This window comes from Anabrus simplex, chromosome 1 (assembly GCF_040414725.1).
Source record: "Anabrus simplex isolate iqAnaSimp1 chromosome 1, ASM4041472v1, whole genome shotgun sequence".
In the NCBI taxonomy this organism is placed as follows: Eukaryota; Metazoa; Arthropoda; class Insecta; order Orthoptera; family Tettigoniidae; genus Anabrus; species Anabrus simplex.
This window is the reverse complement of record NC_090265.1, coordinates 128,612,932-128,637,160: the sequence shown is the minus strand read 5'-3', so window position 1 is coordinate 128,637,160 and position 24,229 is coordinate 128,612,932. Positions and strand designations below refer to the sequence as shown.

At 41.1% G+C, this 24,229-nt stretch overlaps 1 protein-coding gene across 1 annotated transcript in view; it reads left to right on the top strand.

Moving 5' to 3' along the window:
• Positions 1–24,229, top strand: part of Dad (Daughters against dpp) — an 83,311-nt gene that overhangs the window by 47,970 nt on the left and 11,112 nt on the right. Inside the window, exons 2-3 of the mRNA XM_067156935.2 lie at positions 9,086–9,139; positions 20,939–21,004. Of these exons, the coding sequence (XP_067013036.1) occupies positions 9,086–9,139; positions 20,939–21,004 (120 nt within the window). The remainder of the gene's footprint in view (positions 1–9,085; positions 9,140–20,938; positions 21,005–24,229) is intronic.

Genomic DNA, 24,229 nt, shown 5'->3' with positions numbered 1-24,229 from the left:
ACGAAGAAGTAATATGTAAGTGCGTAATCGTATCTTGTATCACCAAAAGTACTATCTTCCTACCTACATGACTGGTGTTCACGTAATGTATGCCTCAGAGACGTGACCTCTAGCAGGAAGAGATAAATATAGTACGGTACATAGGCTATGAAGATTGTTAAAATGAAACATGGCCTGGTGTCTGGAAACAAACACTGTGTTGGCTAACATCTCTATAAATTAATTTTTTTTAAAAGAATGATATTTCTGCATCGGCCGTTTTCACAGTAAGAAAGGAATGCAAGTTTTAATTTTCCATCATCTCTGTATGTATGCATCTACCTTTGTATACATGTATGTACCTATGTATGTATGTGCACCGGGCAAGTTGGTCGTGCGGTTAGGGGCGCGCAGCTGTGAGCTTGCATCCGGGAGATAGTGGGTTCGAACCCCTCCGTCGGCAGCCGTGAAGATGGTTTTCCGTGATTTCCCCTTTTCACACCAGGCAAATGCTGGGGCTGTACCTTAGTTAAGGCCACGGCCACTTCTTTCTCACTCCTGGCCTTTTCCTGTCTCATCGTTGCCATAAGACCTATCTGTGACGGTGCGACGTAAAGCAAATTGTATATTAAAAACATAGTTTTTGTCGTGATTGTATTCAAGTGGAAACCGCGTGGTCATCAGCCCATGTCGACAAGGACATTTGTAAAGATGACGATCAACATTTGAGCAGGAAGAAGGACTCCTTTTATATTGGATATCCTAATATCACAGAAAAGCAAAGCCATGAAGACCCTTGGGGGAGTGGAAGGTAAAGGCTTCCACCATTGTTAACCTCGTTACGTGATGGGGTAGAGTGGTTAGCTTTACGCCCGGCCGCCTTTGCCCCCAGGAATTAACCTGGTACTCATTTTTGGTGTAGGCTGAGTGAACCTCAGGGCCATATGCACCTGCGGAAGTGGAAATCTCGTTTCTTAAATTTTACGACTTCCTGACGGGGATTCGAACCCACGTCCTTCCGGGCGAACCGAGTACGCCTTTACCGCCTCGGCCAGGCAGCCCCTCTAATATCACAGAAGAAAACTAAGTATGAAGGCCTACAATATCAGAAGTCCATAAAATGAATCAACAATAACATTACATTGACTGTTGTTTGTTGTGATGGGCTGCCTTCTAGGAACTCCAAATTCAACCCATAGAATGGCCCGCTATGAGTCTCGACGTCACTTCCATCGAGCACTCAGTCCGACAGCGTTCAAGAGCCCCCTCAGGCACTTCAAGAACTTCAGATGCTCTGGTCGAAGAATGGGAGACCATACCCTCAGACGGAGGTGCTGATCAGAAGTATGTCTCGAAGATATCCAGCAGTCATACAGCCTGATCGAGGCCATACCAGATACTGAAAGGTCTCTGTTTTACTTTGTGTGACCGAGCTCGATAGCTGCCTCGATTAATTGCGCCCAGTATCCAGTATTTGGGAGATCAAGGATTCGAACCCCACTGTCGGCAGCCCTGAAGATGGTTTCAGTGGTTTCACATTTTCACACCAGGGGCTGTACCTTAATTAAGGCCCGGCCACTTCCTTGCCACTCCTAGTCTTTTCCTGTTCTGTCGTCGCCATAAACCTATCTGTGTCGTTGCGACGTAAAGGAACTTGAAAACAAAACTTTGTGAAGGTACGGGATGGCGATTCCACTTTGGTTTATGACTAAGGTCAGGATTTATAGGCACTAAAAACAGTTAAAATAAGCGGGTATATGGGCGCTAAAATAGGTAGAACAGGCACTATCGTGTCAAATAGGCACGGAAAAAATACACTCAATAACTTCTTCCATTTCCACACCTGTGGGTTGCGAGCTGTCTCACACATGTGTATTTGGGCCTTTTTTACGGCCGGATGCCTTTCCTGTAATTACTGTTGAGTGTTTCTGTGGGTTTGGTAGCGTGGCTATTTCTAGCCGAAGGCAGACCCTCCGATGAGGGTGGGCGGCATCTGCCAGTATAGGTAACTGCGTGTTATTGTGGTGGAGCATAGTGTTATGTGTGGTATGTGAGTTACAGGGATGTTGGGGACAGCACAAACACGCAGCCCCCGGGCCATTGGAATTAACCAATGAAGGTTAAAATCCCCGACCCGGCCGGGAATCGAACCCGGGACCCTCTGAACCGAAGGTCTCAACGCTAACCATTCAGCCAAGGAATCGGACATTACCCTCAATGACTGCGGAAGGAATTTACAACTAATACATTTTCAATATTTTCAGATAACAATCGTGTTATGTTCTCATGAAGAATGTTTGTATTTTGAGAAGTATCTCTCAACATCACGTCACGAAGTGGTACTTTTTCTCTCTCTTTCCAGTCTGGATAGCAAAATCTGATCGAACCGATGGGCAGAACATGACTTTCTTGACTTCTCTTATATAGATAGCATCATTGTCGTCCATGGCCTAAATTATATAGCGTTACAACAAAACAACTTGCCACAATAGATAAATTAATAGGCCTATAAATGGTACAACATGAAATCGTAGTCCTCAGTCACAAATAGATACAAGGGACCTCCCTACTTCAAGCTTGGCAGAAGACTAGCCTTCCATTGGTAGTAAAGTTGAGATCTTCAGTGATCCAGGCAGTAGGACTTGGAATATTTCTCTTCAGGCATTGCCAAACACACTTCTTCAAAGGGGCGATGACCTAGATGTTAGGCTCTTTAAACAGCAGTCATCGTTACTTCTTCTAAGTAGATCTCAACACGATCTCAGGACAAAGCGTCCAGCACTTCACAACGAGAGGAGAGTAGGAAATGTGGATCTGTAAAACATAGTTCGACGTTGGTTGGTTCTCGTATGTCATATTAGGAGGTGGGAGGCTTCGTGGTCAAATTGTTCCTTGTGTGTCCTGAAGTAAATTCCCCAAGCGCTGTTTTTGTAGACTTATGAGAGTTCTACTTATTGTTAGCGGAGTAAACAGATGTTGAGAAACGAGAAAATAATTCTGTCGAACACACCAGCTACAATATAATCGAATAGAAGAAAATCGGATACTTTAAAAGACTGTCCAAAAGGCATTAAATAGGCAGTTATACTCCCAACAGGCACCAACCCCTGAAATAGACATTTTAAATAATAATAATAATAATAATAATAATAATAATAATAATAATAATAATAATAATAATTGCTTTAAGGCCCACTAACTACTTTTACGGTTTTCGGAGAAGCCGAGGTGCCGGAATTTTGTCCCACATGTGTTCTTTTACGTGCCAGTAAATCTACCGACACGAGGCTGACGTATTTGAGGTCCTTCAAATACCACCGGACTGAACCAGGATCAAACCTGCCACGTTGGGGTCAGAAGGCCAGGGCCTCAACCGTCTCTGCCACTCAGTCTGGCGAAATAGGCATTTATAGGAACCTTAAAACCAACAAATTCTTGCTAAAGAGAGAGCCTAAAACGGATTTGTCTCTTTAAAAGCCTACGTTTTCGTATATAGCAATAAAATAGGCAAAATCTTATCGCTATTTGTGACATAGTGTTCAATTTCTGCTTAGCGTATTCATGTGTACAATGCGACATAAACAAGTTGTGCATTCCTGATAGATGACAGTTTGAATTGTTTGGTAACACATAATATTATATATCGGTGTACACCTAACTTGTACCACAATATAAGTGTTCAAATCTTGTCCCTCCAACTTTTGTCAGCAGTATGTTAAGATGTAGGAATCAAAATACACCACTGTATGAGCCCTGCACAAACCTGCATCATATGCACACACGCACGAAATTTGGTAGGGCTTTATGATTAGGTGGATCGTGGTTTGCAAATTGATGGTGACGTCTGAGCCGTTTTCCTGTCCGACAAATACTGCGTTACTTGTGGATTTCCGCAAGGTTGACAACATACCATGCTACCGTCTGTACCATAATTGTCTCTGAATTCAGTTACTTGGACTTGTCACGGCCTCAGAAGTTGAATACCAAAACATCGCAGGTAAGATAGATGTAGGCTGGGATGAATGCGATCCCCGAACTTGCAAAGAACCTAACAGATTTTTTTTTTTTTTGCTAGTTGTTTTACGTCGCACCGACACAGATAGGTCTTACGGCGACGATGGGACAGGAAAGGGCTAGGAGTGGGAAGGAAGCGGCCGTGGCCTTAATTAAGGTACAGGCCCAGCATTTGCCTGGTGTGAAAATGGGAAAGCACGGAAAACCATTTTCAGGGCTGTCGACAGTGGGGTTCGAACCTACTATCTCCCGAATACTGGATACTGGCCGCACTTAAGCGACTGCAGCTATCGAGCTCGGTCTAACGGATCTAAATGCAGTGAAACAGATATTTGGAACTTGTCATTTTATTCTCTATCCAAAGCGCATCATTATGAGACAATATTACCAAATTACTTTTCCTCAACCATTGTGCTTTCCCTTCCTTTTTCCTGTATAACCCGTAACTGCATGTGAAAACAAACCCTGCAATTTCAATAAACTAAAATATCAGTGTTTTTAGGTGTCTCTTGGTCTAGAATTTGAATACAATTTGTAGGATTTGAGTGCGAGGGAGGAGGAATAAAAACACAGTTCATATAAAATGTCTTTGTTGCAGGCTAACAAAATGCAAATGCATCTCCTTGCACTGGTTTTATCACATTAATATCAGGGAATACCACTGGCATATACACCGGTTGTGTTCTGTGTCCGTGAATAGGAACTTTGACTCCTTTGAGCAAAGTGTCGCATGATATTCCGTTATAACGTCTTTACTTTTTACCATAATGGTACATCCATCAACAGTGTGTATTTCTTCTCGCATGTTGCACGCAGTACCACCACCACTGGCTCCTCTGTACGATCATATGATACTTTTTAACTGTTCTTAAAGGATTGTTACGCGTCTGTAAACTGAATCTTCCTGTAAAGCACAGCACATTTGCTCCACTGCCTTGGAATTTAGTGACGATAATCCTGAGTCACTGAAACACAGTCTGACTCGAAATTCGGGCCAGTGAGGCATACGTAGGCATGACCCGGCCTTTCGCGACCTTCCCTTTCTGCTTCCGTACCTCATACTCTCTAATAACTGTTTATTCACATAGTTCATTCGGAATAATTTCTTGAGGTCAAATGTATGAGATGACTCAAAGTGCGTAATTTATTTTCTTGGTAATTCTGCGCTATTTCATTTTAAGTCATTATCCTCCTGTTGGTTACTTATGAGAATTCCTTATCATGTGGACTCAGGATGATGGAAATACGAAGGAAATCATCCTCGTTCTGGTGAAGAAATGCAGGAATATAGGTTGGCGAACTGCCTGGGTTTTTAAGTAAATATTTTCTATTATGTTGTTTAAAAGTGTGTTGTCAACCTTATTGTCATTGAATAACAATACACTCTAATTAGTCTGCATGTTTTTTGTTTTTCTTTTGACAGTCAGTACTCATAATTTCAGGAGTCGGACATGTTATGGAGGGACTGAGGATGACTACTGTGTGTGGGGTCATGTTTCCGGGGTATCCAATGGACCTCCATGGCATGTCCGGGAAGTTTCATTTCTTACAATAATGTTTCTGATCCTCCTTTCAGGCCATTCTTTCTCTGTTTAGTTTCGAAAACACTTGCAAATGTTAAATTTATGGTAATGATGTTGTCCGGACACCTTACTTTTTATTTGTGATTAACAATGCAAATTTGTAACGTCATTCAAGAAGCAAATCGAGCTGTTTTCTAGCGAGATGAGAGTGTAGCGGCCGTGCATTAAGTTTATGAGATCTAGCCCATTCAGTGTTGTTTAGATAGTTAAACTGTGATCGTCTATTTACTCTCATTACAATTGGTTACCCAGACAGTCGATGTAATTCACCTTAGAGAGACACAAATACGAGCTACTTTGAAACGAAATGTGTTGGTATCGATGACGTCAGCTGAATAACTTGTGATGACTAGTAATTACGACCGAATCGTCTTCGCTAGAATCGAAGAGATCCATTTATTGCCTCAGCTAATAGTTTAGAAATAATTGTGTTCAATTCATTATTTAGGATTTCGAATCACGTGTAGAAAGACGTACACTGGGGCAGACTTGTGTTTCTCGGGCAGTTTTATTGAACGAAACCATCGTAAGAAGTGATCCCTTTACGTGGCATTATAAGCTTCAGCAGCATGCCCAAGTTAGATTTGTCAAAAGCAAAGGCGGCGAAAGGAAGTGCTCGCAGCCAGCGCTTACTGTTCTGTCTAGCTGAAGGCTCGTAAGCCATGTGTAATGTGTTGCCAGATAAGCGGTGGCGCGCTGGCGCCAGCCTTGTAATTGCGTCTAGCGGGCTGTGGCGTCAGCAGGGGGCCGTGCTTCGTCCCGTCTGAGTCTAGAGTACAGGTAGTGGGGGCTATGAACAACGGAGGAGGGGGGGGGGGGGGGGAGGTAGTACTGAATTCACTGGAAATTATTTACTAGGATTATTCTGGCTAGTTGCGCTGTAGGTAATTTGCAAATATGAAGTACACCGAACAGCATCCTTGTTTGTTATTATTAATAATGGTTTTGCGTGATTGTGTACAGAACAGTACATGTAAGCACCGTAATATCTTCAACTGTGTTCCGCAGTTCTCTGCGAAATGTAAAGAATTTCACCTTATTTTTTTGACACGACATAAGCCCAAAAAGCCTACAATAACAATAATAAAGTCTACAATAACGGGCCGTGAAAGCCTCAATGGTAACAAAATTGCTGGAGATAGAATTTCACACGGAATCTGAATGGACGGACTTGCTCCTATATCGAAGATGTTTCTGCTTTCTTGGGCTGGGTTTCGAACCATGGTCGCCTTCGCGAAAAACTAGCGATGGAACAACTAGTCTAGCACGGACAGAAATCATAGGATGTTAGTCTTCTGTTAATTTCCTTAAAATAGTATGTAATACATCTACTTCCACCACACCCTATTTAAAGCATCGACAATTCTGTAAATGTGTTCAAGTTTCCCTCTTCATAGAGGTCGGTGTTCTTTTCAGTTTTGACAATGTGGTTGGCCGACAGCAGTGATCCTGAATTTTAAATTTAGCCCTTGTTTTATTTTTACAGTTTCGGAAATATTTCGCAGTGGTAATTTTCATTTCAGGTTTATGTTCTCACAATTGCGGTCAGTTCTTTTCTTTTACCTTTTTTGCATTTCTGGGGAACAATTTGTATAACAGTGACACGCGGAACGTTGACCTTTCTCGCCAATTCTGATGACACGTATTTTTGGAATGATTTGTCTTTTGGGCAGCCTCTAGTTGGAGGAAGCTGAATGGCACTTTGTTATAATTATATTTGCACTCCGAGTTACATGTTGAGTAACTACATTTTTATAGTGAAAATGTATTCGTAGGTGGGATAAACTTTACAATATCCCGAAAGGCTTTACCTGAAAAATGTAAATTGAAGAGAATGTGACCGTTGTTTCGCCGAACAGTCTCATTTCATTTTGGATGCTGGAGACCTTTATTTAATGTCAGTTTCCTCATACAGTGGGGAGATAAAATAATACTTTTGGAAAATTCACATTACTTTTATTAAATACATTTAAGCTAAGTGTTGTTCCATACACACCATTCTTTAAACGGAACTTCCGAAGCCCTTGTTAGCCTCCACCTGACTCTGTCAAATATCAATTCACCCAAGAATAGTTTTTCGTAGTGTTCCTTCTTAGACTTAAGTCAAAGATGGGATGTTACCTAAAATAGGAGTATTGGCCGTAGCTGCCCCCTTCCCAATTTTATCTCAGTTAAGTTAGACAACAATTACTCCTGTTAAAACTCGGCTTTCTGGCACCTCTTAACATGGATAATAGGAAACACTTTTTCGACACTATTGGACTGAGTGGCTCTGAGTCTCTCTCTTTGATCAGGTGCCCTCACGATGCTGAATGTACCCTGTTCCAGACCCCAAACCGACCGAGCTCGAGGGTTTCAGTCGCTTAAAGTGCGGACAGTATCCACTATTCGGGAGACAGTGGGTTCGAACCCCACTGTCGGCAGCCCTGAAGATGGTTTTTCGTGGTTTCCTATTTTCACACTCCTAGCCCTTTCCTGCCCCATCGTCGCCATAAGACCTTTCTGTATCAGTGGGACGTAAATCAACTTGCAAAAAAAAAAGAACAACCCTCAAACCAATATCAACGACCTGGCTAAACAGGTGATTTCATAATTTGTGTTCAATGACATATCGATCCGTTTGTCCTCACCTGTCAACTAGTACTTTTTTTATGATTGTCCATCCCACTTGAAAAAAAATGCCTCTCTTAGTAAAAACTTATGTGGATTCTTCGGCGAACATCATGATTTTAGTCAGCTGCGACCTCCTTTTCCTATAGAGAAGTGTATCAATGGAACTGTTTTCCTCTACCGGGAATAGAGGCCGTTGTACTGTGAGTTGAACAAATACTGCCTGCTCCACTGCTCAAGTTTCTTACTTAAAATTAATTTTGACTATATTTCTACTTTTGACCATAGCTTCGCAGCAAATGTTTCCCATTCTGCTTTCTGATATATAGTTCCAGTTACAAGTTCGAGTTCAGTTTTAATTTGCTCTAGAACTGGAGAATATCCGACTGTGCCCACTTAAATTGGCAACTGTTGTGGTTTTATTATTTTTAAAGGGAGAAATGGAGAAAGAGAATAAGGAAATGTGACCCCTCCACCATGTGGGATAAAAGCTAGGACGAGATTGTTGTTGATTTAAAATCCAGTTCTATCACTCATTGAAAAGACTGAGTCGATGATAAGAGTGACCTGGAAACAGAATTCTCTGATTGTTCATTGATTTTCTCATTAGCACGGTCGATCGTTCTATGGCATCTATCGTAACGTTTCAGATGTAGATTATAATTATCCCATTTTACTGATTACTAGAGCTCTCACTAGAAGGAGAAATTCTTCCTACATTTTTCTTTTGATGTGAAAAGTCCTTTTTATTTGTATCTTGCAGTAAAGAAAAAAATTGTAAATGCCGCCGGAGGACTTGGCATCTCTGCTAGCCTATATCCTGTAATTCCTAAGTGTTTTATTACGAGCTTTTATATTGTTTGTGAATATGCTAATCCTTCTTCTGATCTTATTTGCAGAATCACCTCCGCCCCCGTATTGCCGGTTCGCCCGAGAACGGCTTAAACCTGAAGGTAAGAAAGGATGGATGTATGTGTGGCAGTGTAATTTCTTTTAAGCTTTTGTTTTGAAAAACTAATGGTAGGAGGTAGTATATTTGGAAGAGCTAGATGTATATTCTTTTACGAAACTGAGCCTAAATATCAATGTGGACGTTGGATAATGGTATATGTATTGCATCCAATTAGTGGAACTTCGGTTTGAAGTGCCTGTAGCATTATGACTGAAAGGTGTAGACATAGCCCGAGTGTTTGAGAAGCTCTTCAAGCGGCCGCAGGCTTTTAGTGTCTACGAAGGTCGTCAAATTAGAGAGCACGCGGCCAGGTGGCTGCGACATAACCAATCGAGTTATTTCCACCATTTCCTAGTTTTTCTTTTGCTGCGAGCTGGTGTGCGCGCCGCTCGCCTGCTTGTTCCGGAAGTGCTGGCCGCGCTAGGGGCTGGGTAGGAGCCGGCCGCCTGGCAGGCGCCTTGGCTGGCCTACTAGTGGTTCTGAAAACATTCGGCCACTGTTCTGTCAGTTGCGGTCGCCTCATCATTCCATATTTAGAGACGACGACCTCCCCCCACCCCCAACACACACATACACGTATAATCAGAACATTTACACAGCCAAAAAGAGTAGAAGATGTAAGAGTGGTATGTCTAAGTTCTAGAATTTATATCCCGTGAATTTCATTTGACATGATAAGGAAGATGAAATAGATACGTATCAGCTTTGACTTTTTAACTGAACTAATGTTATGTTGATTTAACTAGCATCTGCTGCTGCTTTTTTATCGGTCTTTTACAGAAAAATCTATGCTGCTTTCTCGAGTCTGAAGTTATTTATGTAAATAAAAAATTTGGTTAGTACATTGGCATGTAGTTGCAAATACCTCCGTTAGGACCTCGTTGTCCGGCTCGTTGGCTGAATGGTCAGCGTACTGGCCTTCGGTTCAGAGGGTCCCTGGTTCGATTCCCGGCCGGGTCGGGGATTTTAACCTTCATTGGTTAACTCCAATGGCCCGGGGGCTGGATGTTTGTGCTGTCCCCAACATTCCTGCAACTCACACACCACACATAACACTATCCTCCACCACAATAACACGTAGTTACCTACACATGGCAGATGCCGCCCACCCTCATCGGAGGGTCTGTCTTACAAGGGCTGACTCGGCTAGAAATAGCCACACGAAATTATAGGACCTCGTTCTTCGCTGAAATCTGGATTCAGTTTCGATCATCCATATACTTTTATGCTCAATACAAGACAAATTTGAACTTTTATACAAATATTTATTTTATTTTCTAATCTACCCTGTCATGTTTATCCGGCGCTTCATTCCTGTCGAGACATTTGGATGGAATGAATTTTTATAGACTAGACTATTTTATAGGTAATATATTTTCTTGAAGATTGCCTGGGCAAAAGCAGACGTACGGACAGTACACTAATTATTTGTGTAAGACTCTACATACCATGCATTCATTTGTGTCCAATTTTTAAAATTCGCAATGGATTTTCTGCATAATTTCCTCCTTATGAATTCACATTCTAAATCAAATTGAAAAAGGGTAAATTATTCTGAATCTTATTTCCTTCTGCAAGCCGGTTGGTGGATCGTCGGTTTTGAAGTGCTTGTAAGAGGTTAATAGGTTATCATCCGTGACTTGACAACAGAACTTCATACCCATTTACCTAACGACTTATATCTAATTCGAACACTGCATGCAAATGAAATTATGTCCAAGTTACTCCTGAGTACAGTAGTTCAATATTTTTCCCTTCTCATAGGGAGTTATCGTTTTTGCGACCTTGAGGGTCGCCGTCTTATCTGAGAGTTGCATAATGTGAGTCACACCGTGATAATATAAGTCGTTCTAATTATAGTTTCATCCGAGAACGTGTACTTTCATGTATTGTCCACCTTTTACCGATGTACCAACCACTCTGTCAGAGATTCTCCCAGGGGCTCTCAACTTCGGTACGTGGGAGGTGACCACGGTTCCTCTAGATTGTACTGCTTCTCCTCGCTTCTGTCTCTCCTATCCGACTTTCCTTGGTCAACTCTTGAACTCTTCCAACCATGACGGTATTTAGCTTGTTCACGTGGCGTAGGGAGTCTTTCATTTCCACACCCTTCATAACCCTTTATTTTACCAACGCTGTATCTTCATTCTTCGAAAGGTTAGAACTCTTTCAAATTCTCCATTGGTTAACGTTAAAAAGAGAAGGATAATGTAATTGCGCTTCGCTTTAAAATAACCACCTGTCAAGATGTTTGGCTCGGACGGTAAAGCATTGAACCCAGGTTGGCGGGTTCGTTCCCGGCTCATTCCGGTGGCATTTGAAGGTGCTCATATACGCCAGCCTCGTGTCGGTAGATTTGTATGCATATTCAGGCCTCAGCCCGAAGGCTGGTTGGATCCTCAACAGCTCCATCATTAACTGTCATAGATGGCCTATGCATCACTGAAGAGGCGTGCTAGGGAAATGTGGAGTGTAGTAGTTCCCGTTGACTTCCTTACTGAACCAGAAGTTGGTATTACATAGCAGTCCGCCAAGCCCACGGAAATGCATCCACCGACCGACCGTATGAGCGACATTTTCACATCATTCATAGCAGGGACTGGCTGCATAACGAATGGCATTACTAGCATCGCTCATAACTCGGTCACTTTCATATTGTCTAAGCCAAGGATAAGACTGAGGCAGATCAATGAAAGTAACAAAATTGCTTTAGCCCATACCGGAAGACATAGGGCACTGTAAACACTAGGTCTCGCCAGAAAAGGCTTGTCTGGCACCTCGACGTCTCCGTAAACGTAGCTAATGGGATGTGTGTGTGTGTGTCCAACCCTTGTCCTATGGGTATAGCCCTGCGCGGATATAAACAATATTATCCGCACCCGCATCCGCGAATGATTATCCGCGGATATTGTATATATTTAAGTACAATGAGTTACACCCTAGATATTGAGAGGAAAGCAACGGGAAACTACCGCACTCATTTCCCTAGTATGCCTCTTCAGTGACACCTAGGCTATCTATGACGGCTGTTGGTGGAACCTTCGGGCTGAATACCCAACATACATAGGTATTGAAACGGATAGATCTGTTAACGTAATACAACAGGCCTGATACCTGGCACCAGAGCGTCCACAATCACAGGTTTAGGAGGGATTTTCTCTTGCGACAACTACCGACGTATTGACCTTTGTTCTTTCCTTCCATTAATTTCGGGCAGGAACCAGTTAGGCTACGTTCAGAATTACAGCTTTATGGACTCAAGGTTCTTTATACATCACCATTCTTCCATACCACTGTCAAGGGTCGCCTAACCACAAGCAAAAATAAAAGTATACCTGAGTGAAAATTAATAAACTTAATTATTTAGAAATTATTAGCAAAATTATCCGCACTGCCATACAGTTTGTATCCGCCAAGACCCTAACTTCGCGGAAATCTGCGGATATCCGCATCCCCGCAGGGCTCTACCTATGGGGTCGGGTATGAAGTTAGATGAATCTTTGCACCGACGTTCTCGACCGGATGCCCTTCCTGACGCCACAGTTAATGCGATGAAATAACTGACGGGAGAGGAAGAAACCTGATGCCGTTATTCTGCCTACTGTCGAATAGCACCAAGGGATCTGTTCAAGGCTTAACGTCGCCATCTGACGGATGAATCGTCATCAACAGCGTCATATGGCCTCACTCAATAACAGCACTGCGGAAAGGTTTGGAATTGAATCCAGGCTTTTGGTGCGCAATCTGGCGAGTACAAATTGCATACCACCACCTCTCGTACCCTGCCGGTCAGCATTCTGATGGTGACATTTTTTTCGACCAGCGGGATTCGAACCGACTAACCACGGTGTCAGAATATATAGACTCGACGCCTTTAACGATCGTGGCCATCAGGCGGGCTCAGATTTACTGGCACGTGAAAGGATTCCAGGATGTAATTCTGGCACCTCGACGTCTCCGTAAGTCCGTAAAAGTCGTTGGCGGAATATAAATCCACAGCCTGTTTCCAGTCGTCTGACCAGATCAGGAATGAAATGAATGAAGCCCCCATCTAGCGGCGAGGATAGGAAATGTGCCGACTGCCGAAGCCTGTCGCACTCCCCCGGGGCAATGATAAATGACTGATAGATGAAATGAAATGTTAATGGAGAGTGTTGCTGGAATGAAAGATGACAGGGAAAACCGGAGTACCCGGGAAAAACCTGTCCTGGCTCCGCTTTGTCCAGCACAAATCTCACATGGAGTGACCGGGATTTGAACCACGGTATCCAGGGGTGAGAGGCCGGCGCGCTGCCGCCTGAGCCACGGAGGATGTTGGTGGAATATAAAAACTATTATTATTATTATTATTATTATTATTATTATTATTATTATTAAAACAATCGACAGCACCTGTGTCACTTATGTCGAGTGATCACGTTATGTGACATCCCGCTACGTCCACTACGTATCAGTCGACTATCGAATATATCACACAATATGATGTTATATGATTTTTTCAACATACTGTTGATACTTCTTCCAGGCCGTTTCCCCAGTTCATTGAGGGTAGGTGGTAATGTGAATTTGGCCCAGTTTTACGTCCGTATGCTCTTCCTGACGCCGCCTATTTGGAGGGATGTGTTCACACTATTGCGTGTTTCTATGGTGGTTGATCTTCGACCCGGCCGGGAATCGAACCCGAAATCCCTAGGACAAAGGCCAGCATGTTAACCATTTAGCCACGGAACCAGAGTGGTTGGTACTGTAGTGTAGTGTGTTGATGAAAAGAAGTGTATTGCGACGAACGCAAACATCCAGTCCCCGAATAATAGGAATTAATAACACACAGTTAAAATCCAAAATCCGGCCAGGAATCGAACCCGCGGCCCTCTTTATTGAAGGGAACCCTGTTTATAAAATTTAATGATTTCATTGAATAATAATGTTATTGGCTTTACGTCCCACTAACTACTTTTAACGGTTTTCGGAGACGCCGAGGTGCCGGAATTTAGTCCCCTAGGGGTTCTTTCATGTACCATTAAATCTACCGACACAAGGCCGACGTATTTGAGCACCTTCAAATATCACCGGACTGAGCCCAGAATCCAACCTGCCAAGTAGGGGTCAGAAGGCCAGCGCCTCAACCGTCTGAGTCACTCAACCTGGTGATGATTTGATTGAATCCAGCTTGGTTACATGAACGAATGTGATATACTGTATTTTCTGTTAAGCATGAATTCTAAAGTAGTTAGCATATTTTGCTAGATATATTGGGATTAAGGAGGACATTTTTGGTTTAGATTATGTGTCATCTCAAGTTTATTTTGCACCTCAGAGTGTGCCCAGACATGGATTTCACTTCTGTCTGCATAGAAATTTATTGCACATTTCTATCATACCAGTAACTCTGTAACTTCACCCCTGTAAAACACATTTGTTGTTCTTGATTTCCATCCATAATTACATTCCCACTTGAATGTCAGTGTTGGTGACTTATTACATAATATTTGATGCTTTAAGGTATATATGCTGAAATGGGGGCTTATGACCTTGATGCCATGCCCCTTTGATATCAGTAATAAAATATGTTGAATATGGACTTGTGATTTAGCAACTGTTCTGTTGGTAATTGTGCTGAAGCAGTTTTCTTCTTTTTGATACCGTAAGATGTACTTTACATCTTCAGGGGTTACTTTGCAACAAAATTTAAGAAAGATTTACCCCATATGCCAGACAGAAAGCTAAGTGAAGTTATGTAGTTTTGGCATAGTCCTGTAGATGTAACTTCAAAGCATGCCTTGAACAACTTTCATAGATATTCACATTATTTTGGTTATTCTGTTTTCATGTAGTCATTCTTGTGACCTTAAGCTATTTCAAACTTAGTCAAAAAATCCAACAAAGCGATGAACTATTCTATGAATGGAAGGATGTTATTGGTGGAATAGACCCACAAAAAGATTGGATGAATGGGGGAAATTTTCAAATTCATGAACAGAGGAAATTGTAAGGAAATTGTAAAATTAAAGCCATTTAGTGCAGCTTTGTACACAGTGTTTGCTGTTGTAAATTGTATTTTGTTGATTAGATTGTTCTAAGATTTGGATTATAATTGCAGTGTTTAATTCCATAAAAATTATTTTCTCTTTCTTTAAAATTTGTTATTTCTCATGAAAAACCTTATATTATTATCCATAATGTGATGCCATTCATTTCTTGCCATACCATTCCATTCCATCTGGTCACATTATTCATTCAAGCAATGTTACAAAGTTTCCAGTTCATGTGGTTACTTTGCATCAGCATTTAGATCACAATGAAACTTATAATAGAATTATTAGGTCATTAAATTGTACACATGTGCATTCCTGCTAACCCTCGCAACACCTTTAAAGAGATTTATGTATTTTCCGGCATTGTAACATCTCAGAAACAGTGTTTCTTCTTACGAACTATAAAAAGTGATCAAAGTATATCCATTTTATGGTAGCAAAATTATTCCAGGTAGTGTCTGTCGTCATTGAGAATGTGGATGTGGATGTGAATGTGAGAATGTGGAAATATAAACACTGGAATATACATTATTAAACACATTGCTAACAAGTTTACACAGAGAGGTGTAGATTTTATCAAGTCGGATCATCCCCAGTTATTTTTTCCTCTTGAGTCTACCATTGTGCAACCATACTCCCATTACATATTTGCTGAAATCTTCTTGATGTTTGGGTCAACAGTCCATGGGCTGGTTTGATGCAGCTCCCCATCCTCCCATACCCTGTTATAACCTTTTCATTTCTACATAATGACTGCATTCTACATCTACTGTAGTCTGTTTTGTCATATTCATCCCTTGGTCTATCCCTATCCCTACCATTCTTACTGCCTAAACTTCCCTCAAGACTGTGCATACTCATCAACTTAGTTACGATATTAATAAAAGAATCATCAAAATGGGTAGTCACGAAATTTATATTTTATGAAATTTCACTAAATCATTCTTCTCTCACCAGTTTGATTCAGTATCTCTTCATTCGTGATTCGATCTACCCACCTCACCTTCAACATTCATCTGTAATACCACATTTTCAAAGCTTTTATTTATTTCTGAGCCAGTTATTGTCCATATTTCACTTCCATACAATGTTATGCTCCAGGCAAAAGTCTTCAATGAAATCTTTCTAATTTGTATATCAATGTTTGAAATGAGAAATTATTTTCTTCTGTGAGCTTACATAGTAGATTGTAAGTTCGAATCCCACTGTCAGCAGCCCTGAAGATGGTTTTCCGTGGTTTCCCATTTTTACACCAGGCAAATGCTGGGGCTGTAACCTAATTAAAACCACGGCCGCTTCCTTCCAACTCCTGGCCCTTTCCTATCCCATCATCACCATAAGACCTGTGTTGGTGTGACGTAAAGCCACTAGCAAAAAAAGAAATTCTTAAGAAGCGCCTTCCTTGCTTGTACTAGGCTATATTTTATGTCCTTAATTCTACCATCATAAGTTCTTGTACTACCCAGGTAACAATATTCATTTACGTCCTTTTAAAACAGACGTTCATGGTATTCATAATTTTAGAAGAGGCATTCGATAACATTGATTGCACCAGTCTGTTTGAGATTCTGAAGGTGGTCAGGATCAGATACTGAGAAAGAAGGATTATCTACAATCTGTATGAAAATCAATCTGTAGTGATAAGAATCTTCTTTGATTCTTTTCCCACCTGTTCTTTATAAACATGAAAAAGAAGAGGGGATAAACTGCAGCACTGTCACACTCCTTTCAATTTGCTGCTTTATTTTTTGTAACTATTGATTCTTATCACCACAGACTAGTGCATTTCACACTTGTCAGCATCTGCATTCTTGGGAATAAGTATAACATTTAAAAAAAATTGGATGGCTTTGAAGACTAAATTGATGTCAGTAGGAAGAAATTCAACAGAATTGAATGTCAGATTGGTGATACAAAGCTAGAACAGGTCGATAATTTCAAGTATTTAGGTTGTGTGTTCTCCCAGGATGGTAATATAGTAAGTGAGATTGAATCAAGGTGTAGTAAAGCTAATGCAGTGAGCTCGCAGTTGCGATCAGTAGTATTCTGTAAGAAGGAAATCAGCTCCCAGACGAAACTATCTTTACATCGGTCTGTTTTCAGACCAACTTTGCTTTACGGGAGCGAAAGCTGGGTGGACTCAGGATATCTTATTCATAAGTTAGAATTAACAGACATGAAAGTAGCAAGAATGATTGCTGGTACAAACAGGTGGGAACAATGGCAGGAGGGTACTTGGAATGAGGAGATAAAGGCTAATTTAGGAATGAACTCTATGGATGAACCTGTACGCATAAACCGGCTTCGGTGGTGGGGTCATGTGAGGTGAATGGAGGAGGATAGGTTACCTAGAAGAATAATGGTCTCTGCTATGGAGGGTAAGAGAAGTAGAGGGAGACCAAGACGACGACGGTTAGACTCGGTTTCTAACGATTTAAAGATAAGTGATATAGAATTAAATGAGGCCGCAACACTAGTTGCAAATCGAGGATTGTGGCGATGTTTAGTAAATTCACAGAGGCTTGCAGACTGAACGCTGAAAGACATAACAGTCTATGATAATGTATGTATGTATGTATGTATGTATGTATGTATGTATGTATGTATGTATGTATGTATGTATGTATGTATGTATGGCTTTAGTATAGCTAATTTGTGTGATTTCTCCTGTAAAGAGCAGCTTGATTAAGCAGTACAGGTTGTTAGTGTAAGCTTGTTTTCAGGAGTTGGTGGGTTTGAACCCCATGTCGGCAACCCTGATAATGATGCGTCATTTTCACACCGGGAAAATGTAGGAGCTGTATCTTAATTAATTAATAGCATGGAGGCTACATTCCTAGTCCTAGATTATGTTCTCAATTCTTGAGAACTGGTTCTGAGATATTTTCATACACGCATACATATATTTTCATTATAGACTGTTATGCCTTTCAGTATTCAGTCTGCAAGCCTCTGTGAATTTACTAACTGCCACTGCAATCCTCTGTTTGTAACTAGTTCTCTGGCCCTGTTTGGTTCTATACTTCTTCTCTTTAAATCGTTAGAAACTGAGTCTAACCGTTGTGGTCTCCCTCTAAGTTTCTACCCTCCATAACACCGTTCATTATTCTCCTAGGTAACTTATCCTCTTCCATTCACCTCGTATGACCCCACCACGGAAGCTGGTTTATGCGTACAGCTTCATCCATAGAGTTTATTCGTGACTTATCCTTTATCTCCTCATTCCAAGTACCCTCATATATTTTCAAAAGTTTTAATTTATAGAAATAAAATGAACTGGTTTACACAAGGGGCTATTTATAGTCTGGTGCAACCCTTGTAATGCTGACCGTCTGAAGAGTGTGGCTGGTGTGTGCCTTGTGTAGTAAACTTTGTTTTTGGTGGAGAAGGGTGTTATGCGAGTTGCAGGAATGCTGGGGACAGCACACTCAATTCTGGAGCCAAACAAAATCCCATGGTCCGGCAGGGAATCGAACTTGGACCTCCAAGGACTGAAGGTCAAGATGCTGATCATTCAGCCATGGAGCCAGATGGCGATTTAACTGTCAAAACATCAATCCGCAAATTGCTCTTGTCCTTGGGAATACTTATCAATTCAGGTGAAACACTGGTTTGAATACGATGGACATATATTGTTCTAGCACTAGACTCCGTAGCCCATTGTTGCAATAGCATGACCTCGTGGAGTTGGATCAGGGTGCCTAAAACAGGCAAAACTTATTCAAATCTCTATTAGAAATGAACTCTCTCAAAATCTTTAATGTTGTAGAGGAATGTTTGCTGCCCATGGGGAATGGTATTCATTCTGACAACGTACTGCTGACCGTCAATATCATTGTTGACTTCCTCAGTATCTACATCAACTGGGCGAAGAAGGTACAGTTGGCAGACAAACTAAAAGTTTTTTTGTTTGATTGGCTGCAAAATCACGTTCTTCAGTCCTTTAGTATGTCTGAGCAATAATGGTGACGAGGGGTTTTAATTTGAGTGGACTTTACATGTTCTCAGGGACTGGTTTCTTTGGGTTTGTGAAGACCTTAGAAGGAAGTCTTAAATATGTTCTTTTGAAGCCAGAATTACATTTTTGTGTGGGGTATTGACCAGCATATTATCTGCAGTGGATTGATTATAGACCTAAAATGCAGAAAATGATGTGTAGAGCCTTGGTTTTCAAGTACTGATAGGTGAGAATACAAGCATATTCAAGTAGCAAGCATCTTCTACCCTGCACAAATGTAAGCAGCGAGATTTTCATATGGCCTGTCAGAACCCCTAAAATTTATGCAACTCATCTACGTAACTGTGAAGTGTGGACTGACGCCACTTACTACTTGCCAAATAAATGTACCTCCTAATCTATTAGTGCTTAAAAATCTTGGCTCTAATGGCAAACTGGAGCGAAGAAAGAAATGCAGTACAAGCACTACTAGAACTGTGGCTGAGTAGGTGATGGTTACTCAGGATGGTCTGTTACTTAAAAAGATTAACCATTTTATTGGTTTTATGTCCCACTAACTATTTTTTAATGGGTTTTGGAGATACCGAGGTGCCGGAATTTAAATTCCGCAGGAGTTCTTTTACATACCAGTAAATCTATGATTCAAGGCTGACGTATTTGAGCACCGACTGAGCCAGAATCGAACCTGCCAAGTTGGGGCAAGAGGCCAGCGCCTCAACAGTAAGAGTAGTTCAACAAGGTTGTGCACTCTGACCCATGTTAATTTTTGCTTTTATATATCAAATAATGGTGGAAGTTAAAAAAGCGTGTACTTCTGCTATTTTTCACTGTTGTACTTTGAAAGTCTGTGGAAAATATTACTTCAAGTCAATTGAATTTGCAGACGATGTGGTTAATCTGAGGTTATCTAGAAAGAGAAGTACAAAAGAAACTAAATATAAAAGCTAACTGTGACAGTCAGTTTAGGGATCATTATGAAGGATTACTGAAACAAAATTTACAAGGAAATCTGCAGATCCCAGAGGAAACATTCCTCTCCCACATATTTCACATGTAGTCACAGAGATTTGACCTGGGATGCAGCAGTGGAGCCATGGAGGGGCTATTACATTGCACTCTGGATCATTTCCTTTCATGATCACATAAAAATATGTTTCAGTTTAAATCTACACACATAATAAATCAATTTCCATGAAATGATACGACATTATGTGTGAATAGCTCAATGCTGCTTTTAACTGTGTGTGTCTTAAGTTATATTGGAAACCAGATTGCCGTTATTGATAAGTAAGTGGTTTTACAGGCTAGTCAAGTTGTTGTTTAGCGTTCCATCATTCCCATAATCATTCATTGTGAAAGCACTGCTATGATATCCCTCCTCACATCAGTTTGTTGCAAGAGAGAACAACATCCCATGCTGCTCTTGTGAAATTCTTTGTACTTTGTGTATATTTTGAGTTAGGATTTTATCCTCGACATTTTTCTTTTATGATTCTTGTTCTTTCTACCACAGTTTTGTTAGAACATCACCGATCTAGATTCATTCTTTATATTTACATGTGTTGTTTAGTACTTTGAACTTTGGACCTTAAATGAGAGGGTCATTTGTGAATTATGATAGCCACACATTTTATGTTAGTGAAGAGAAGGGTGTCTCACTCTCTTAGAAAACTTTGTAGTATGATTCATTCGGGATTATTAAACTTTATTAAGATGTAGTAGAAAGAAAAATTTAAGGTCATGGTATAGTAACTTTGTTACTCAATTCTATGAATAGTGTGGTTTAAATGTTGATTATTTGTTTCAGACCGTGCACCTAGCGAAGCTTCATGCCCAGCCCACCACCCTGGTTCTCTTACCACGAATGGTGAAGGTACGTACATGCGTTGGTGTTTAATTTACATACATACGGCTCCCTCCCGTTTGCAGTACGTCTCATCTCGTGCAAAGATAAATCATTTCATCATTTCTTGTATGAAAATAGAGGATGTCAACTGTGTCTGTAATAATACACATTACAGTTACTCTCAATTTAGTGGATTCTTCAGGGCTAAGGTTTGTCCATTAAATCATAAATTTTAGGAATTTTATTGACAATAAAAACTTTCAGTGGTATTAATATGCTTTAATAGAAACCATTTTATATACATACCATTATACACTAAACTATCACTTTATTAGTAACACCCTGGAATGACAGTTCATGACCAGTGACGCAATACCACGTGGTGAAAACATCTAGAGTGGCTCACAGATAATGTACTGACCTCTCCTTGGCATGTCAGACAATAACATCTGGCAGTGATAGGTAAATGTGGCAATTTGTGAATATTTGACCAAGGGCAGATAGCTGGGACACTGAGGTGTGGTGCCTGTATCTCAACAGTAGCCGCTTTTGTTGGCTGTTCCCATTTCACAGTACTGAGGGCATATCAAGAGTGGAGGAATTGTGGATGGATCAAGTAGAAGACCAAACTGCGGCTGGCACGGTGATTGATCAACGAGGTGAACATTTGGTGTCAGGACTAATATCACAGTAATGACTCTCCACAACGGAACTTTTGACCCACTAGTACAACAGTGGGTACGTATGTCTGGTTTCCACAATGATCATGTGATGTACCTTGTGTCAACACGGGTTTTGGAGCCGTAGAACAACAACGGTGCATTCATTGAACCCATGTCATTGCAAACAATGCCTTGTATAGGCCCCCAAAAGGCTTAAGTGGACCTTGGACGTATGGAAGAGGGTTGTCTGGAGTGATAAGTCTCATTTGTAACCCCATTGAACATGTCTGGGATATGCTGGAACATTGCACTGTGCTGATACCTGAGTCGGGATCTGGTGTAAACGTCATGGGGTGGCCTGCCCCGCATGTGCCATGGACATCCAATAGGCTGGTGGTAGTGTCATGATCTGGGGAGCATTCCCTAGGGTCATCGGTCGTCATACCGAACACTTTGAGTAATAATGATGATTGTGTGTGGCCTCCAGAGAGGTCTGGGAACAGACCTTTGTCTTTCTGGACAACAGTGCCATATTCCAACAGGACAATACACTGTCACCAGGCTCACGTCACTACAGTATGCTTGGAGCAACATGACAATGAATTCTCCACTCTGTCTCGGCCCCCCATTTGCCCGGACTGTAACCCCATTGAACTTGTCTGGGATATGCTGGAACATGCTGTGAGGGTTGCTCCTACCCTTCCACAAAATGTGCGTCAACTATACGAAATGCTGCAGCAGGTATGGCTAAGTGTACAGAGAATCTGGCTTGAGAGAATGTCAAGTGTCAATCACTGTCCCCTTGTATACTGATAATTACTGATCAAAATTGCTGAAAATGTTCGAAATAAGCAGTCACCTCCCTTTCCTCCCTTTCTATTGCAGTTCACCAATCCTCTATGTACTGTGGTGACGGGTTCTAGACTTTGGAATTCCTTGCCTGTCAGTGTCAGAAATCCCACCTCATTACTTAAATTATGACTGCTTGCCGAGACTCCCCGCTGAATGCAGCTGACTAATTTGTATGACTGGGTGAGTGAATGACTTCACCACCTACAAAGGCAAAATAAATAAATAAACATATAATAAATGAATGAATGAATGAATGAATAAATAAATAAATAAATAAATAAATGAATAAATAAATAAATAAATAAATAAATAAATAAATCAATCAATCATAGAATATGATAGCTTGGGTCACCTTTGTTGATATCTAGCCATTGTTCAGTCATTTTCACTGCAATTATCAGCAGCCTCTTTTGAAGTTTTGCAAAAGTCAGAGGTTTCAAAACATTTGAAATTGTATTCTGATTCATTTCCATTCTATAATTACTTTTGTTATTACTTTCATTATCAGTATTTATTTGTCGAATTATGTCTCTTAAAACCAGACTCCATTGAATCGAGAGTTTACTGTATTTTGATATTAAGGGAGATATTAGCGATTTGTTTGTTTTCTTTGTATTCAGGCCTTCCTCTCAACACTCCTTCCCTTTAACATGATTTGTAAACTGAGTTGCCAAGATTCTAATTGTCCTTAACTTAAATATTGGGTTTTATGAAATTCCATCCACATCTTTTACTGGTTGATGAAACAGGAAGATAATCTTGACTTGGAACAACACTTCATTTGGTCTGACAAATCCAAATATCATGTGTTTGGGTCTGCTAACAGACATAACTGTGTTTACTGGCAAAGTAAAAACCCAAATGTTACCGTTCAGCACAATTACCTATCTGCAGGAGTAATGGTGTGGGCGTGAGTGACATACCAGGGCTTAAATGGGTCTTTCTTTTTCAATTAGAATATCATAGGAGAAACATACCTGGAACCAAACCAAACCGAATCCATAGCACAACAGCCCCGAAGGGCCACGGCCTACCAAGCGACCGCTGCTCAGTCCGAAGGCCTGCAGATTATAAGGTGCCGTGTGGTCAGGACGAAGAATCCTCTTGGCCGTTATTCTTGGCTTCCAAGGCTGGGGCCGCCATCTCACTGTCAAGATAGCTCCTCAATTGTAATCACGTAGGCTGAGTGAAACTCGAACCAGCCCTCGGATACAGATAAAAATCCCCGACCTGGCTGGGAATCGAACCTGGGAACCCCTGGTAAGAGGCAGGCATGCTACCCCTACACCACGGGGCAGGCGAAACATACCTGGAACTTCTGTGAAATGACATTGGTGCGCCTTTATCGGCATAGGACGACTTCAAATACTTCTGGTGGCAGCAAGCCAGTGCACTACGGTACGAAAATGGTTTGATGAGTGGTTTCCAAACATGTGGATTGGACATTGGGTCCTATTGAATGACCCGCAAGAACTGTTGATCAAACACCACCAGATTTTTCTCTTTGGGGATATTTAAGGGATAAAGTATACAAGCATGCTGTCCAAAATGAAGCTCATCTGCACCAGGGTATTATTGGGGAGTACAGTTTAATTCCCAGTGAGTTCTGTAGAAAGGCACGTGAAAACATCAAATTAAGACGAGCATGCATCAACTTGAATGGATCCCAAGTTGATGACTGTAGAAAATTGATAAATGGGATGTTTTTCAGATTATTCAATATAATATAATTCTTAGT